General features: G+C 42.7%; 2 protein-coding genes across 3 annotated transcripts in view; one reads left to right on the top strand and one right to left on the bottom strand.

Annotated features, from left to right (window-relative positions):
* The window catches only part of LOC100707970 (retinoic acid receptor gamma-A), a 48,560-nt gene extending 44,746 nt beyond the window's left edge, over positions 1 to 3,814 (bottom strand). Inside the window, exons 1-3 of one of the 2 annotated variants that reach the window (XM_019358952.2) lie at positions 3,768 to 3,814; positions 838 to 997; positions 435 to 567 (exon numbers count right to left, since the gene is read on the bottom strand). The gene's annotated coding sequence lies outside the window, so the exon portion shown is untranslated. Of the gene's footprint in view, positions 1 to 434; positions 568 to 837; positions 998 to 1,909; positions 2,016 to 3,767 lie in introns of those variants that run through there. The other variant, XM_025907344.1, reaches the window with a different exon arrangement.
* A 2,603-nt stretch (positions 3,815 to 6,417) lies between these two features.
* Positions 6,418 to 17,585, top strand: LOC100707699 (nuclear receptor subfamily 1 group D member 1). Its single transcript, XM_005469464.4, has 8 exons — positions 6,418 to 7,203; positions 12,865 to 13,176; positions 13,286 to 13,374; positions 13,493 to 13,637; positions 15,030 to 15,595; positions 15,698 to 15,883; positions 15,977 to 16,187; positions 16,289 to 17,585. Exons 1-8 carry the CDS (start codon positions 7,185 to 7,187, stop codon positions 16,483 to 16,485), a joined length of 1,725 nt encoding a protein of 574 aa, XP_005469521.1. The 5' UTR covers positions 6,418 to 7,184; the 3' UTR covers positions 16,486 to 17,585.
* Positions 17,586 to 18,907: the final 1,322 nt, after the last annotated feature.

Below are 18,907 nucleotides of genomic sequence, written 5' to 3'. Positions count from 1 at the left end.
CTCAAATTTTCCACCAGTTGTAGCTAAATATATTTCAGTTTAAATTAAACCACTTCACTGCACAGCACAACCTGATATACAAAACGAGTTTACCTAACTGCTTTTTATTGGCCGATTTAAACGGCCAGACACTTCTTCTTCTGCTGTACACGGAGGCTACACGAACTGCCTTCAAACTCTGTCCTTCTTCTGTCCTCAATTTGATATTGACGCTTCAGATTACTAAAGTCCGAACCTGAGAAAATCACTTATTACATCACAAAAAAATATTATTTTATTTACAATCCATCACACTGTTTATGTTAGCACTGCTGTTTGAAGGTAAAGTTATTATATACTGCAGTTATTACTTCACTTTCTTCTTAATGTCTTTCTTTACGTTACAAAAAGTATTTCAAAACTCTTTAATTTACAATGAGTACCTTTAAACTCACCTCTCATCCCCTGCAGGGGAAACAAATCTCCATCCCTGATGGCTCTCTTCACAGTGATAGCCATCAAAAAGGAAACTGCTGCAGGACATTTTGGGCCTTAACATGAAAGTCACTGCCACTCACTGCACTTCATCTACAAAGGGAAAGAAAGAGGCACAGTCTAAATTTGGATGCATATACTTTGCCTTTAGTTAGTTAGGCTTTATTTGTTCTATCTGTATTGTGCCCGAGGGGCGGGTGGAGGATGATTTTGTTACATAAATAGAGGCATTACTGTCATTTGAAAGGTTTTTTACAGGACTTTGTGCAGTCCTGTGAAATAATAAGCACACATTTACTGCTTCCATAGGAATTAAGACGTTAAGTAGCAGCTAGATGCTGCTAATCAAATTGCCTTGATTACCTGATCATCATCAGCAAGCATGGGCACCTCTATGACAGCTGACATTTTGGCAGCTTGTTGGTCTGGAACAGCTGCGTGTTAACATAATGCCACAGTTTTCCCGAGAGTGGACGTCCTGGCAAATTTACCCCAAGGTCAGACCATGTAATGCTCAGAGAAACTGCAAAAACAAACCCAAGAGCTAAATCTCAGACTCTACAGGCCTCAATTATCATCACAAATGTTAAAGTTCATCACAGTACAATTAGAAAAAGATTGAACAAGTTGTTTGGAAGGGATACAAGGAGAGAGCCTCTTATTAAGTTGAAGAAATCACAAGATTTGCAGAACATTGTACTCTGGACAGATGAGACCAAAGGGAAGATGTCTGGCTGTACAAAACAGCACCATGATTGGATAACATCACAAACACCTCATAGCAACAGTCAAGCACGGTAGTGGAGGGTTGATGATTTGAGCCTTTACTGCGGACACAGGCAACTTGCAGTCACTGAGGCGCCATGAACTGTATGTCAAAGTATTACAGAGTCAGCTGTGAGGTCATCTGTAAAAAAGCTGAAGCTTGGCCAGAACTGGGCCATTACAAAAGGAAAATGATCCCAAGCACTGCAGCAAATCTACAACAGAATGGCTGAAAAGGAAAAGACTCAAACCGTTGCCAGACCTCAGGATGATGAATTCTGTGGCGGTACCTTCAGAGAGCTGTGCAGAAACAAATTTTAGCAAACCTCAATGAAATGAAGCAATGCTGTAAAGACTCTGGGCCAAAATTTCTCCACAATGATGTGAGAATCTGAAAATGATTACTTCAAATTATCGATGCTAAAGACGGTTCTGCAAGCTACTGAATCACAGGGTGTACTTTGATTTTCACAAGACTGCAGAGTCCTGTGAAAACTTTCTTTTCCCTGACTGTACTCACAGCTCCTTGACTTACTACTCAAATCCACACAAAATACATGCAAAAAAGGGGCAACACTGTAGCATCTCCACAGTGTCGACATAGTTGTGTAAACTGGGTAAATTCAGTGGGAAAATAATTTCTGCATTTTCATTCAAACTTGAAACGTACCTAAATATGACACTATAAGAAAGGGCCAATATAACTGAATGAACTGTCACAGAGGAAGCAGTGGGTGATGGATGACAGCCCCAGGCACAGCTGTACTCATTCCCTCGGGAGTCACCTGCAGCAGTAAAAACATACCACTCAACCAGTAAATGCAGTACTGTCTGTTTTGACAACCCTCTAACACACAAGGCCTCTGCATATTGCATGCAGACAATACAAAGAGATTTACAGAGCTTGACTGCTTTTTTTATTTATTACCCTCTCTATAACTCTAATTAGAGCCCTAATGCTAATGTACTGCATCCCAAATTTAGTTCTTCTTGCATTTCTGCTATATACAAATACATCCAGTACCTCAAGTATGTTCAGTGCGAGGCCAGCTTAGGCTGATATATAGTATTTCATCAATTTTAAACTTAGAGGGAGTTAGAAAGGTGGATAAAATGGCCAGGATTAACTGCTGAAAATACTTTAGTAGACTTCCTCACGTAAGCTAGCACTGCCACCTTGAGGGAAACCAATTATATTAAAACATATTTTAAAACCACAGGTCTGACGGGGGAGTTGAGGGGATTTGATGGCTGTTTTTCTTTTTCTCTTTTCTTCTTCTTTTGGTCTGGCATTATTATACTCTGTATAGCTGATTGGCAATTGGGTGACCCAAAAACCCCAAAAGATGAACTAGTTCTCTTTCTAAAATGCAAGTTTTAAAAATAGATTCCCTACTAATATACAAACAGCTTTCCCATCTCTGACACATTTTCACTTTCATCATATGCTACATAGCGGTGCCCTGAATAACTCCTCGTTATCAGGTGACCTGATTCTTTGTGGGGACAAAGGCAAGACCCACATCTGTCTACTTCGCCAGAAGGACCAGTCAGGATTTTAACCACACGGTGGCGCTGTTTAATTGCGTATTTCACTACTACTACTACTGCAGGTTTTAAGCAACCCAAGAAATTAGATGCTTATTGTTGTACTTTAAAAAAGGCAGATGAATTGAAGTAGGGGACATGTATATATATATATATATATATATATATATATATATATATATATATATATTTGTATGTATGTATATATATATATATATATACATACATACAAATATATATATATTTATACATATATATATATATATATATATATATATATATATATGTATATACATTGAACTCTTTCAAAATAAACTCCACTAACACTATTATATATGTTGCAGGCAACGCTTTTGAACATGATGAGGACTTTTCAATATAGTCCACCGGTAGATGTAAGGACGGTATTTTATCTGTTTTTTTGTTTGTTTGTTTGTTTCATTGCTTTTTTGTTTCTAAATATACAAGAAAATATGTACAGATGTTAAACAAACTGATAAATTAGAGGTACTTCGGACAATGACTTCTCACTACTGACTCACTTCCGTTTGAGCATTTAGTTGACGCATAACCGCAGACAGAGACGAAGCTCGGGGAGGTGGTGTGTGGATAAAGACGCTAATGGAGCCATGATGGGGGGTGAATAACAAGTTAATATGATAACTGAAACCGACACAAGCTGATATCCAAACGGCAGGTGATGAGTTTTATATCCCTGTGACCCCATAGCCTAATTCCCCACAAGTACACCGTAGAGTTTTATGATTCAGCTCACCTTTCTGTAATGAGAAAGGGGTTCTGAATAAGCACATCACACCCAGCCCCAACCCCGAGCCCAAGCTACGTGACCTAAATTTAATTCGCCATGTGCCTATCAGCAGCGGCCACACGGCGTCTATCGAGCGCTAGGACACGTCGGTTTTAGTCACATTTGAGCTATTTTGCGTGGCTCGTGTTTGCACAAGCAGCTCCTGACCTACATTCGCTGTGTCCCAGCCAATCTCCGGCGATACTTTGGCTTCTGGCAAACACAATCTCCACAAAGAAAGGAAACGTGACGGGGAGGAGGGGGCGGCAGGGGGAGGGGAGGTGGGCGGCGGGAGTCACGGTGAGCGCCGCCCTTCACGCACGTGCCGGCGCTTCTCCAGCGAAGATCGTCTATCGCGCGAAGACCTCCACCGCTCGACTGAGAACACACGGCGCTGGTCTATGGGTAGAAAACGTGCTCTCAGCTCGAGCAGCTTTGACTACACTTAAAAGCACGTGGACTAAAGCTGAATATTACTTTGGGTTTTTTTCTATTATTATTATTTTATTTCTCACCTGATATTTATATTTTAATCTATTGCAACATGCGGCTGTCCACCACTAGAATATAGGCTGCATTTATAAGCAATTAATACAGCTACGTATATATAAAAAAAACGTTATTTATTAGAGCTATTTCTTATATTTTGTAAATTTTGTAATATATTGTATTATTTAATTAGTTTAGTCTCTTACTGTTGTTATCTTGGAGCAACTGTAACCCACATAATTGTCTTAGGGATTATTAATGTATTCTGATTCTGAAACTAACACTGGCATTAAAGCCACCCAAACCTGTACAAAGTGATAACAGTGATCTAGTTAATTCTGAGTGGCCATGTTCTGTAATAATGAGTTGCTGTGTTTGTTGCAGAATTTTATTTGATTATTATTATTATTTTTCTCAGTTACTTATATTGTGTTTATTTCAACTTAGTTGCTCGACGAGTGAGGTGGGCTGCTAAAGCAGAGAATTACAGACTCTTGATGATCTAAGAAGATGCTCTCCATAAGAATTTCATGCAAATCAAAAATAATGCCAGGTTCATTAATTATCTTAAATGTTACTGACCAAAACAATGAAATGAGGATCCCTTTAAAGTAATGTAAAAACTAAGTAATAGTGTTAGATAAACACAAGCATTAAAAAAATGCACATTTGCGTCTCCTTTCCATTAAAACTTAAAGTTGTTACCCCAATATTCTATTCTATTTACATTACATACAAATGCTGCTGATCCACTTCTACACTGCAGTCATTGAACCTGTCTTGTGCAACTCAATCAGGGTCTTATTCAGTGCAGCCACAAAACAGTGTAAAATATACAAAGAAAATTTTACAACTACAGCTAACAGGAAGGAACTGTGAGCTGCTCCCTTCTCTTCATCCTTTAGGACTTGTACTCAAAAACCAGGAAGTGGGCAGTGAGCATCATCACATATCCTTCACTTCACACCCTGGAAACAAGCTTTTTAAACTCCTCCACTCCAGCTGGCACTACGGATCTCCCATACCACGGCAACCAAACACAGAAACAGCCTGTTTCCCACTGCCACCATCCTTATCAACAGCTTATATTTATTCTTCGTTATTCCAAGACGGTTATTGCATTCTGCTTCAAATCCACAATTACTGGATTTTACCCATCCTCAACATCACAGCCAACTCCATGCACATTATGCTGTTTCACTAGCTTATTAAACTGCACTTCATATAAATTGGTTGTTATATTGATCTGTGTGAGGTTTGTATTAACCCTGCTGTACACTGTAATAAGTTTGTTTGTATACATTATTTAATATAATATCTAGTCTGTAATACATTGTCTTATATGTATATAATCTACCTGCCAGTATTATCTTTGTGCACATCGGTAGCTCGTGTAATATGGCCCATGTGTAAGTGGTAAATGGCCTGTATTTGTATAGTGCTTTACTAGTCCCTAAGGACCCCAAAGCGCTTTACACATCCAGTCATCCACACATTCACACACTGGTGATGGCAAACTACATTGTAGCCACAGCCACCCTGGGGCGCACTGACAGAGGCGAGGCTGCCGGACACTGGCGCCACCGGGCCCTCTGACCACCACCAGTGGAATTGAATTGCTACCCCCCTTGTCTACCTGTAAGTAAAATTAGGCATGCACTTCTTAACATTACTTACAATATAATAACTTCTTCTTTCCTGTAAAATACCCGAAAGTTACACCCTACTTAAAATTGCTTGCAGTAATTCATTCTTCTTTCTTTCCTTTAAAAGTTACTTGGATACTTAATAAACTGTCAACCTTGTTCTAATGTATCGACCTGTAAAGTAAAATTACTTATGCACTACTTACACTTGCAATATATACGCCTGGTTTCTTGTAAATTACCTGAAAATTACATACCACGTAACACTGCGTACAGTATAATTACTTCTTTCCTGTAAAATACTTGAAGTTACACCCTTGTTCTAGTGGATCTTCTTGTAATTATTTGTGGGTAAATATAACTGTATCATAATTTCAAGATTGAGAATCGGTTTAATTGTCAAAGAATTACACAGTGACATCCTAATTTTCTACACTGCACCACCTATCCCGGAACCAAATCCTTGTATGTGCAGCAACCTCGGCGAAAACAAATTTGAGTCTCATCCTGAGGTCTGAAGATGATGCCCGAGTGAGACCTCTTCTCCTCTTTCGCCGTCTCTCCCTCGCTTCACCCTCTTATCGCCGAGCCCAGGCAGCTCATTAGCATAAAATGTGTGTCAGTAGGGCAGCGCGAGCTCACATGCAATGCGCACATGCTGCAGAGCTTTAACCAGCATTCCAGTGTCGAACCAGCCCGATGTGCCGTCTCCACGCGGGGCTCTCGGCCAATGAGAAAGTGAGAAAGAGTAAAGAAGAGTGGGGGGTGTGAGGGGAGGAGTGGGGGTGAAATGTTGTCAGAGAGCGTGACACAGAGAGGGAGGAAGAGAAAAGAGAGAGAGAGAGAGACGTCCCTGATGCACACCAACAAACAGGAGGGACACACAAAAGGAGAGCAGGGAGGGAAGAAAAAAAATGGTCACATTTCTCAAGCACCTGAAAACGTGCTGGTTATTTTCGGACGCGTGTTGCTTATTGATGAGTGTGGGAGTGTTTAAACTACTTCCACTCTGATCATGTTTTCATGGTGACTGTACATGGCAAGCAGCTGAACGCGTTGGGACCACTGTAATTCAGAGAACACCCTTTTACACAGAGATCCGTCTGACATCACAGAGTGTACAGACAGGCAGTCGAGCTTCCCCGTGCGTCTGTTCACCTCGGGAAAATATCGGGATCAATAAGAGACCTGATCTGAATTGCTTTTAAATAGTTTATTACTTTTATTATTTCGTATTCTTCTTTTTTGGCTTACTGGGTTTTCTCAGGAACCCCAATGCCCTGCGCACTCTGCTTTTGGTCTGAGCTTTGGGATACACTCTACATGCCCTGGCAGTTCATGACTCTTTCACCTGTATCAACAAAACTCCTCGGTGACAAGAAGTGGCAGTCAGTTCAGCAGTAAACGCCTACAGTAATACGGAACAAACGAGCAACACCGATCGACTAGGAAACATGGAAAACAGTCCTGGTGGTAAGTAAGCTTTAAATTGTGTGGTCGGTGCTGAAAGCTGCTGGCAAGCAGTGCTGTCAGGTTTACTTTGAGGGTAATGGTGTGAGGACAGATGCCAGTGAGCTGCATTAGATCAAATATTGTTAATATTTAAGTAATATATAGAGTTTTACTGCCATTTTATTATTATTTTTTTAATTGTTGTCTGTTTGAGTCATGTCAGATCACTGCAGTTATTGAACATGTCTGATGCTTTGGGATTTTAATCCAGTTTAATTGCATTTTATGCTCCTTCTATTAGAATGTGTGATACCCAGAAAACTATTTAAGCTATAGGCAGTTGGCGTTTCTGTGCACTGTACTCTTGTCTATGACTGTAATTCAGCTGTGCAATCTCTGGCGTGTTGCCAGGTGCTTCTGGGCTGCGCACATCTGAGGATTTTGAGTGAGTGAGCTGAGCTCGGAGAGGGAAGTCCTCTCCTCCAGTCTTTGCGGCGGACTTCCGATTCTCTGCATGTAAACAAACTCACGTGAAGCGCGACCCTAAACGCCCCCTGACCGCGCACGTTGTCATCCCACAGCCTTCCCCCACGTTTGGTCGTCCCACCATTATACTGCTAATTTAACGACAGGCTTATCTGCAGACAGATAAGGGACAATAACGGGCTGACCCACCCGCGGTGCGTCTGCGTATTATGGATCTTGAAGTTATTGCTCCCGAAACCACTTCTGGATGTTTTCATCCAATGGGGAGGTTGTCAACTAACAAACATGTGATTCATTAGAAGTTTGCTGGTCACAAGCGTGGCACTTTCCCCCAAACACAAGTGAGGAGGCGATGTCAGGGAGGAGTCACGCCCACTGCTCCACAAACATGAAATCTGTGCCAAATTCTCCTTCCACACTGGCTCCAAGAGCCGCGCTTGGAGTAAACATGTAGTTCTGCCAGCCCCTGAATCACGATCTAAATGTAGCGGGAGCTGATGATGAATGAACAGATCATATCTGACTCATGAAATCGATAAGAGTTAAACCGCCTCCTATTTACTCCGTGGCTCACTGGCTGAGAGCGCCATTATTATAGGCGAACAGATAGATAAAAAGCAATAAAGCAGTGACGCTCTATTGATACAACGCTTTAAACCATTACAGCAACTTCACGCTGCACCTAGATCTCACGATATAATTTAAATCTAAACATCACGGGCATAAGTCCTTGGTCGACTGTGGTCATTTTAACCGTTCTTTCACGCGCTCTCCGCCTAGTGCACCCTGGGTAAAAAAAACCCGTTCGTGATGTTGCGAATCATGCACCTGATTTTTAATACGCAGCCACCCCGCCTCGAGCTGACAGCACGTGTACACAGCCTCAGTATCCACGTGCCGCGCATGATTCCAAGTACACTGCTCCTCTCACGGTTGTTCCTCTCTGTCGCGCGCATTGTGCGCGCGCTCAGCTCACACGGGGATTCCTCTTTATTCGTTGGTAGATTGGTCAGTGGGTCAGAGGGGTTTAACCAGCCTTCTCTTTCATATTAGTTACTATAGCTGATTTGAAATGTTCATTACTAATTAAAAGGAGCGACTTTTTTTGGAGGTAGCCTATCACAGGATGTGGGATGTGAAAGAACATATTAACCTACATTTGCCTGCATGAACTTGTTTTTTGGGTGACAAGGCCAAGCCGTTTCAATTACACTCTGGTATTTCTATTTGGGCGGTGTAATGGAACAAAATAACATGATAAATACCAGACTGAAGTCATCATCATAGGAGCACTGAGCAGTTGTCACATGAACTAAGGCTAACTTTCACAATGTTGTCAATGAAATGATCAAAGGTCACTCCAACATGGACTGTTGATTGTTTTTCTTTTCATTCAGAATAAATAAAGTTGTTTAGATTGGCGCTTTGATGGGATGTTGTTGGTAATAACAGCACATAAACCCTTTCTGCAGTAGAAAGGCCAAAGCATGTGAAAGGTTATTTATTATTTCTAAGGGTTACAGTTAAATCAGACGACACAACAAAACCTGTTCAGACTTCCTTTCACATTGTTTCAATATTACCGTATATGGATATTTATTTTAAAGGTGTCTCTATGAATAGTAACTAGTCAACCTTTCTGGATGATTTTCAATCCATCCATCCATTTTCTTCCGCTTATCCAATTCAGGGTCATGGTTGGGTTGGAGCCTATCCCACCTGTCACACGGAGGCAGGTGAGAGGTGGGGTACAGCCTGCATAGGTTGTCATTCTATAGCAATTCTAACACTCAGAGAGAGATAACCATTCATGCTCACAAAATCAGTAAACCTAGACTCTCCAATTAACCTAACGTACATGTCTTTGCATGGTGGGAGGGAGCTGGAGCACATGTGAGAACCCATGCAGGCAAAAGGTGAAAATGCAAACTCCACATAGAAAGGCCACAGGTGGCCGGTGGATTCAAACCCAGGACCTTGCTTTGAGGCCACCATGGCACCACCATGCTGCCCATATTCAGTTTCACAGCAGTCAAAGATGAGTACTTTAATAAGTGTTCATCGTGAAATTGGGATATAATGTCATGGTATCAACCCGCTTCAGTGTGCCGTGACGTGTTCAACCTCACTCCTTTCAACTGAAAAAGTACCAGAAAGATTGTGGGTGCAGTAGTTGCATGACTAAGCTAATCAGTAGCAGTAGGAATCTGCAAAAGGAATGGTTAATGGTATGACTCTGTGATGAGAATGAATGCAGAGAAACACTGCAGCTGTTCATCACCAGCTCTCATGAACCCTGTAGTCTTCATGGAGTTTTACTCTCCTTGACCTCAAAGCATGATTATTGACCAAGTTATGAAAAATGCAACATGTTTAAGCAGATGAATGCATATGTTGGGCGCTAGCAGGAAAATGAAACCAGATTCATTGTGTTAGATTAAAAAGAAAAAAAACACACAAAGATTTCACATTTCACATTAAAATCCTGACTATACTATAGACAGCATGTCACTCCTGAGAATAAATGCTTTTTTCTAGGCTACGTTTGCATGGCTCAGCCCCAAGGATCTACATGTAATCCTTTGAACTTGAGAACTCCTCAAACAAAGTTCAAACTGGGTCAACCTCTTCCATTATGTTAATTAAAAAAGATCTTCTCAAGTGCTTCTAATGTGAAAAAAAACTGCCCAATGTTCCTTCTAAGAACTATCGTCCATGAAAAACGCTTCATAAATAAGCTTATGGCATGAAGCCAGTAGTTGCACGTGGAGGGAGGCTTACTGCCCATGCACAGAGGTAAACGTTCACATGACAGAGGACAGTCAAGTTGCAGATGGAGCATGATTTCCACATTTTCTACAGGCGTCCGTGCATGCCCAGGGGGAGGGAACGCACGAGATGGGAAGTCAGAGAGAACTGGCAAAGAAAAAAAAAGAAAAAAAAGGAGGCGGTTGTATTGTTTATTCTGTAGTTCTTGTGGCTCTATGTGTATCCGCAAGTCACATGTTGTAACCTGTGCCTGAGCACAGCGGGGGTGACATTCCCGGAGCTCATTCCGTAGCCCAGTCAAGCCATATTCCAGGAAATCGTTACAAGCATTCAGAATATGGAATGTTTTTCTACTCGACGAGCGGGGCGGGGTTGTGACTTCTGAGCGTAGAAAGTGGGTGTGGAAGAGCCCGTGTGTCTGCAGGGTGTCACCCTGCCCTCCGCAGGTGAGCCACATGCCCATAAAACATTATCTCTCTCACACAACATGCAGAAAAACTGAACAAACAACATCTGTGTGCACAGAGAAGTAACCGCCTGCCCAGAGCTGCCACCCCACACGCACACACATATACGCGCATACTCTGTTGGAGCATTCAGTGTTGACACGTGTAAGCAGTGGAATTAAGGAGGCACTTAGAGCTAAACAGCAATCCAGCACGTGTTTTCTCAAGAAGAGAAAGCAAAAGAGACAGGGCACACTTTTCTCAAATGATTCCAGGTCCTTGAGAGAAAATGTGCACAGAATTACAGAGCAGACATTCTAATTATATTTACACCACTTTGGATAACACTGCCACACACAGAGCAGGCATTTTTGACTTTGACTACACTAACCTGCTGGGTGGTATATTCACAGACCCGATACATTTCAAGTAGCTTGATACTGACCCACTAGGTATGATCACAATCGTAATGTGAGAATATCTGATGCAGTTTCTGGGTGAAGAATTGTGCGTGCAGGAACTGTTACAGTTGGCAGGTCTTCTCGGACATGTGACACAGTGATCTGATAAAAAATGAACAAGTGGTTCAAACTGTGAGCTAAATACAGAGGGGGGGGTGGGGTGTACCAAAGTAAGCCTAAATCCATAAATTCTTTAAATTATTTGAAGAGATAATCACTCGCTTATATCACCATAAATTAAAATAATTATGGTAGCTTTAAAGGTAGGGAAAATTGCTTGGTGGGTTTTTCCTCCCTCTAGCCTGATTCATCAAAACACACACACAAAAAGCCCAATGTCAACCTTTGAAATTGTGTTAAAGTGTGAAAACAGTCACGGCAACAACGTGACTGTTGCCCTCTGCGCAGTTTCTAGTGACTCAGTGGAATTCATTAACTTGCGCCGTTCCCCGCTTGCTCTCCTCTGTATCTCTAGCCACAGCATTAAAAGCCTTCTCCATTCCAAACGTGATCTGCCCTAGCGCTTGTTATGGCACTGCTGCTGTTGTTGTCTACACGGGACTGCGCAAAGAGCCTTGTGAGCCAGGCGGGAACTGTGTCAAGAGTCCATGTGAGCTCCTGGTCAGGTGGCTGGCGGATAGATGGGTCTGCAGGCCTGGAGCCGGAGAGGGGAGGGAGGAAGGGAGGAGGATAAGAGAAAAAGGGAGGGGGGAAAGGCGGAGGGAGCGTAGAAAGGACTCAGTTCTGAAAGCAAGCATGCAGGGAGCTGGCTGGCTCAGCCTGCACGTGAGGGGCAGTCTTTCATCTTGCGGGGAGGAACACTCTCTGCAAAGGAAAGGGCGGGGCTGGTGGTGGTGATGGAGGGGTTTGGGTGTTGTGTTTAGAGGTAATAGGGCATTTCCAACTTGATCTGACATCCCTAAACAAAGGCCTGTTTGTGAACTCACTGCGGCTCTCATTGTGAACATACAGTGACTTACTGTCATAATATGATATGATGTATTTAATGGTGTTCCCTATTCCAGAAGGTTTGGTGTGTGTGATGTGATATATCATAGGCTATTTTATCAATAGTTTATGATAGTTTATGACAGTTGAGAGATGAAGATCTTTAACTAGATTGCATGCTGTGTCTATTTCAGTTACTACTTCTATTTTTCTATCACTAATCAGTAAAAGCATTGTCAAGCAGGTTACTTGAAGGTATGATTTGGCACGACTCAGGCATTTTTCCCTTATCTCATAGTTATCAGATTAAAAACTGAAAAGACAGCACACAAATATCCAGGTCAGACTTGTTGTTCCTCAAGCTGTCGCTTTTCTTTCTTTCTTCTTTTTTCTTTTTTCTAAATTGTTCATCGGATCAAATTTCTGTTGTCCCAACATGGTCAGGGTTTTGTGTGCGTGTTTGCAAAAGTCTGCCAAGTAAGCTCAGATGAAAGCAGATGATTGCTCAACACTTCAACTCTCTACTAGTTTGTGCCTGTGCACTAAGTTTTGGACCCTCTGTGCTTTCTCAGGTGGTGTTATCTTGTACGCTGGCTCGTCTGGAAGTGCCAGTCCGAGTCCTGGCAGCCCGTCAAGTGGATACCAGACCCAGTCGCCCTCCTCCCACTCACAGCCTTCATCCCCGGAGGGTGTCTCCTTTCAGGAGATCGGAGCCCTGAAGCAAAGAGGGGAGCCAGGGGGAGGAACACCTTCCCCAAAAATGGTCTTTCAGTTTCCCGAAGTTAACAGTGCTCCAGCTGCGCAAATTACGACGGTGTCATCACCGACCTACAACCATCCCACCGTGGCCAAAAGGCCTTGTGGCTTCACTGGCACGTTCACCAGTAAGTACCTGCTCGCCACCCTCCTCCCTGTTCTCCTCCTTCCTTGGCCATCAGCAGTTTTTCATTGTGTTTCTTCATCTGACAACCGTTGTGACTTCCTCTTTCACAGAAACCGGAGGTATGGTGCTTCTGTGTAAGGTGTGTGGGGACATCGCATCTGGGTTCCATTATGGCGTGCATGCCTGCGAGGGCTGCAAGGTGAGACCAAAGAAAGATTATATTATGTCATGTCTTTCCTTTTCATTGTGTACAAAAAAACACAATGGCACAAAAGACACCCTTCACAGCCTCTATTCTTCCTACCCTCCTTCTGCAGGGTTTCTTCAGGCGCAGCATTCAGCAGAATATCCACTACAAGATGTGTGTGAAGAATGAAAACTGTCTCATCATGCGCATGAACCGTAACCGGTGCCAGCACTGCCGCTTCAAGAAGTGTCTCTCCGTGGGCATGTCCAGAGATGGTGAGAGATCATGTCATTGCATGAAGATATTTAGACATAAGTAAATTCAGATGGATTTATTCCCACCAGTATTTTACAAACAAGAGGGTTAAACAGAGAATCATTTTAATCCGCTTTGTACAAGATGCGAAAACAAAGTCCAAATTCATTTCTGTCACAACTCACAACAAGAGCATACTCCCACTGTCGAAGCCACTTGCCTTACTCCTCATCAAAAAGTTGAATTTTCTACTTATCTCCTTTCCACTATTTCCTCCTCTTGTCTTTGTCCTCCTCTGCCTCCCTTTCTCCTTGCGCTGCTCTCTGATTAATGGCAAGAGGAGCTGGAGAGTCCCAGTAGTCATCAGTCATGTAGAAACTGTGAAAAATACTAGTTTATTTTAGGAAATTGGGGCACAAAGTTGTTGATTACCCTTCCCGTTCGCAGTCACGTACGCTCTTTCCCGACACGGGCATTTCAAATCATTCGAGATTTAATGTTATTCTGTCCAGTTAATCACAAAAACATACCCTGCTTAAATTTGAATATTAAACATATGATTGCAGGTAATCAGCTTTTGTGTTATTTTCACCTTCAGGAGTTAAATCTCCAGGGGAAGATGGAGAAACTAGGTGATAATAAATCACTGTTTTTTTTCTTTCTGGTGCAAACATTTTTAGCTGACCCCCCCAAAAAAGCCAGAAGTGAGAAATCAACTGCTAATTCATCAGATTTGAACCATTTATATTTTGTGAATAAGCACACAAAACACCATAAATGAACAATACAATAATAACAACATAATGTTCATGGGAAAAGTAGTTCCACCCACTTTCTGGTTTTCGGCTGATGTCTGCGACTCGCCAGCACGAAATTGATTTTTGATCAGCCGCCTTCGACCCTTTGTCTTTTCGGCTCTCTCACCTGCCTTTCCTTACCTCTGACCTTTCCGCTCATCACCCACTGTGTCACTCTGCTAATGACATCACGTTTGGTGGTATTGACCCAGTGACCTACTTCTAGAGGAAAAAAAGAGAGAGCCAGCGCTTCACTGAAAGGCAGGAAGAGAAAGACTCCTGGGGGAGGAGGTGGTGTAGCATACAGTGTACTATAAATAGGACTGTCAGTGGAGGTAGGGCATCGAAGTGGGGGGAAGGGAGGAATGTAAAGGCTGAAGAGGAGGATGAAAAGATGGAGGCTTCTGGGTCTGTAGTATGGTGTAACAGCTGTGATGGAGAAAGAATAGTCAGAGACATGTGAGACGTCTTGGGATTAGTAATACATTTAGATTAGAGTTTGAGGGTCACATGTATGATATTTGTTTGAATGTGAACATTTTACGCTTATGAGTGTCTCAGCACTTTAATGGACAGTGCTGTAAGATGCTCATTTATATCCTCTTTTGTCCTCAGCTGTGCGTTTTGGGCGTATTCCCAAGCGGGAGAAGCAGAGACTTTTGGATGAGATGCAGAGCTACATGAACAGTCTCAATGAATCGGCTTCCATGGAAATGGAGGTGTCATCTCCTCCCGACGCTCCATGCAGTCCACAGAACCAGACGAGTGAAGGAGCCGGCTCCATAATGCAGTCTTACCGCGGTAATGAGAAACCACTCAAGATGGCTGCTGGCAACGGCAACCTCGGCGCTTCCTCTTTCCAGAACAGCGCGGCGCAGGAGCCTGCCCTGTTGCACGCGACTGCCCAGACGCAGCACGCAGTTCAGGTGGAGCAGGCGAACCTGACAGCTAACTACCACGTCCCCCCAAACTTCCCCGTCCCACCTACCGGCAGCGAAAGCACCGCCAATGCAAACGTCGACAATGCCAAGTACACGTTCTCCTCCAATCAGAACCAGTGTCCTGTCAGCGGTAACATATCGTCTCAGGGCTACGCAGCCAATCAGAACAGTTTCCCAGCCAGAGAGTCCTCAAACCAAAACCAGTGTCCCTGGAAGCTGAACGGAGGAGCCAAGGTTCTGGTGAGTCTCCCTCTCCTTTTGACTCTATGAAAGCCTTTTTAAATTCCAGTCAATAAAAAGCCCATAATGCTCCTCTTTCTCCCTTTTCTCTGTCTTCTGCAGGCATGCCCACTCAATTCATGTCCTGTGGCTCCGGCCAGTCGCTCCAGTCAGGAGGTATGGGAGTCTTTCTCCCAGTGCTTCACCCCTGCTGTTAAAGAAGTGGTGGAGTTTGCAAAGAGCATCCCAGGCTTCCAGACTCTCAGCCAGCATGATCAGGTCATGCTGCTCAAATCTGGTACTTTCCAGGTATGCCTCTTTGAATACGATTTGTGCATTTCGGGCTTTTTTTTAAACGTTTCTTTTTCCCTCGATGCTCAACTGCTCTTGTTTTGCTGACAGGTTCTTATGGTGAGGTTCTGCTCACTGTTTGACCCCAAAGAGAGGACGGTGACATTCCTCAACGGACAGACATACTCACTGGCATCCTTGAGAGCCCTTGGTATGGGCTCATTATTGGATTCCATGTTTGATTTCAGTGAGAAGCTAGGATCTTTGGGTCTGGAACCAGATGAGATGGCACTTTTTATGGCTGTCGTGCTCGTATCTGCTGGTAAGAGTCACACACCTATGTGCATACAAGCTCATACCTCTCACACAAACACATTTCTTATGTCTAATGCTACTTTGTTTCCTCCTTTTTTCTTGTTTTAGATCGCTCTGGTATAGTGGAGGTTGGCGCAGTAGAGCAATTGCAGGAGAATCTAATAAAAGCTCTGCGTTCACTCATCACCAGTCGCCGCCCAGACGACAGCACGCTCTTCCCAAAGTTGCTGCTTCGTCTGCCGGACCTGCGCACCCTGAATAACCAACACTCTGACAAGCTTTTAGCTTTCCGCATAGACCCTTGAGTTCAGACAGCTTAATGGGGTAACTGCCTCTGGGAACTGCCTTACTCCATATGCAGGCCTGGCTTGCTACTTTCCCTACACTGGCCGCTGCATGATGGACGGCAATTTTGAGAGATCTCCCAGGTCTGATGTTGCAAGAGAGACGGGGAAATATGAGCGAAGAACGCAGGCAGAGCAGAAGGTGGTGGAAGCTGATGAACATAAACCGATCTCTGCTCCAGTTGCTTCCAATTGGACTGCTAGAAAACTATTAAAACTGTAGAGTTCTTCCTTGAGTTTTTCGAGACAAAATCAAACCACCGTCGCTACTCCCTCTTGGAGTTTTTGATGTAAAGACCAAAAAAAGAAGGGAGAGCCCGTTGATCCTCACCAGACTTTTTTTGTTATCTCACAAAGCTAATGGAAAGGAAGCACATACTTTTTTGCCCAGAAGAAAGAAAAAGGACAGACATTCACCAATAACGATCTCTTACTGTAAATTCCTGCCACAAATGTAAAGGCACTTTTCATACATTGAGAAACCTCTTAAATCAACATATATATATATGTATCTATATATATATATATATAGCAATAGAAATGTCTAACACACAGTTTGTGTTTGCCCTGTTGAAATGACATAAGCTATTTTCACATCATGTTATCATGTGAGGAATCTTTATAGAAAAAAAATCACCCATTTGTGATTGAGAGATGTATACCATTTTTACGAAAATGAGACTGAGGTGCAATGTATTTGTACGCGGTGATCAGGGAGAAATTATTGGTCATTTTAGACCATGTCTGATGGCTTATATGATAAGATGTTCTGTTGTAAATTTTGTACAGAGCCGTTATTCTCGGTTTGTACCGGCGTTTGTTTGCAGATTCTTGGATATGTAAATGAAATTAGTATGGAGATTATTGTATGATGTCACACATGATTGATTTCTCTACAGGACGCAGCGTCTGAACGATGTGCTCTGAATATAAACTTTTTATTTGAATATATAGCGTTGAAATAAATGTATTGTCAACGGACAGCATCGGCCTGTGAAATATTTTGTAAATGTTTTATGGTTACACCATAGATTACCATTATTAAATAATGTTATATAGCATCTTCTCCTTGTTCTCATCTCTATTCATTTTCTTCCTTAATGCGATGCCGAGACATACCATACAGCCGTAGCCTAGCAACAGATGCAATGAGCCAATCGTGCTTCAGGTCTGAGAGCCACTGGGGGCTTTTATAATAACAAGAAACACCACTTGATTTTTGAGTGTGTGATAACAAATGCATGTAATTCCAAAGACTTATGGGAATACTAGGTGTTGTTCTTTGCTGAGAGCACACAGCGACCTTTTGTAGAGACGAGATGATAAGCAAACTGAAAGAGATAAACTGGATTCTGGTGAAGGATGAATGCAAATGTAGGACTAACAAGGCAGTTGGATCAAAATGTTCTTCACGAGTAAAGTCTTGTTACCAGACACAAGGCGAAGCCCTGGGGAAATCATATTGATATAAACATTTAAGAGCAAGTTCCATAAACTGCAGCTGTGCCTTTAATAAGGCTCCATAATGTGCTCAGTCACTGGCATTGCTTGTTTTAAAAGGAAATGATTTAGACAAGTGCGTCACACCCAGAATCATACATCACAATAGCACAGCTTCACAATTATATTTCTAGGTCTGACAGGTTTTTGACTGACTCGTGTATTTTCGAAACAAACATACTAAAGAAGCTGTGACTGCTTATAAGAATATAGTAGTCACAGATCCAACAGTAGTTCCACATTAGGTGAAAAAAATTAGCAATAGTACACATTTTCCTCGGTGCCAAGAGATGAAAAATGAGTACGAACCAGAAGCTGACATCTATTTATCTACGAACGCACCTGCACTTTTACTGTCATTGATCCATCAGAAAGAAATACTGGAAGTCTGCAACGGGGAGAGCCTATAGTCCCTAGGGGTGCTTTGTTCCAGTCATGCCCATAAATCATGCTGGTCTACGCCTGCCGCCTACTGGACAGCACAGTAACGGCAGGAGCACGTTTTAGCCTCCCACTAGATGTATTACAAGTTGTAACACATCTGTCATATGATAATCATACAAAAATACTGAATGGGCTACAAGACCATCACCAAAAAGCTTGGTGAGAAGGTAACAACTGTTGGTGTGATTATTTGGAAATGGAAGAAATATAAAATCCCCCTTCAATCCCCCTCAGTCTGAAGCTCCATTCAAGATCTTGCCTCATGGGGTGAGGATGATCAAGAGAAAAGTGGTGCATCAGCCCAAAGGAGGAACGAGGAGCTTGGTAATGATCTGAATGCAGTTGGGACTACGGTCACCAAGAATACCATTTGTAACACTACACTGTAATGGATCCTGCAGCATCCGCCAGGTCCCCTCAAGAAGTACTTAAGAAAATG

The sequence above is a fragment of the Oreochromis niloticus genome, linkage group LG5 (genome assembly GCF_001858045.2).
Source record: "Oreochromis niloticus isolate F11D_XX linkage group LG5, O_niloticus_UMD_NMBU, whole genome shotgun sequence".
NCBI classification, from domain to species: Eukaryota; Metazoa; Chordata; class Actinopteri; order Cichliformes; family Cichlidae; genus Oreochromis; species Oreochromis niloticus.
This window is presented reverse-complemented; position numbering and strand designations above follow the sequence as displayed.

What these genes read in the sequence shown, in the direction of transcription:
- LOC100707699 (XM_005469464.4), top strand. An exon ending in CGTGGGCATGTCCAGAGATG is followed by an intron (nt 13,638 to 15,029) that starts GTGAGAGATCAT and finishes TTTTGTCCTCAG; the next exon opens with CTGTGCGTTTTGGGCGTATT. An exon ending in TCAAATCTGGTACTTTCCAG is followed by an intron (nt 15,884 to 15,976) that starts GTATGCCTCTTT and finishes TTTTGCTGACAG; the next exon opens with GTTCTTATGGTGAGGTTCTG.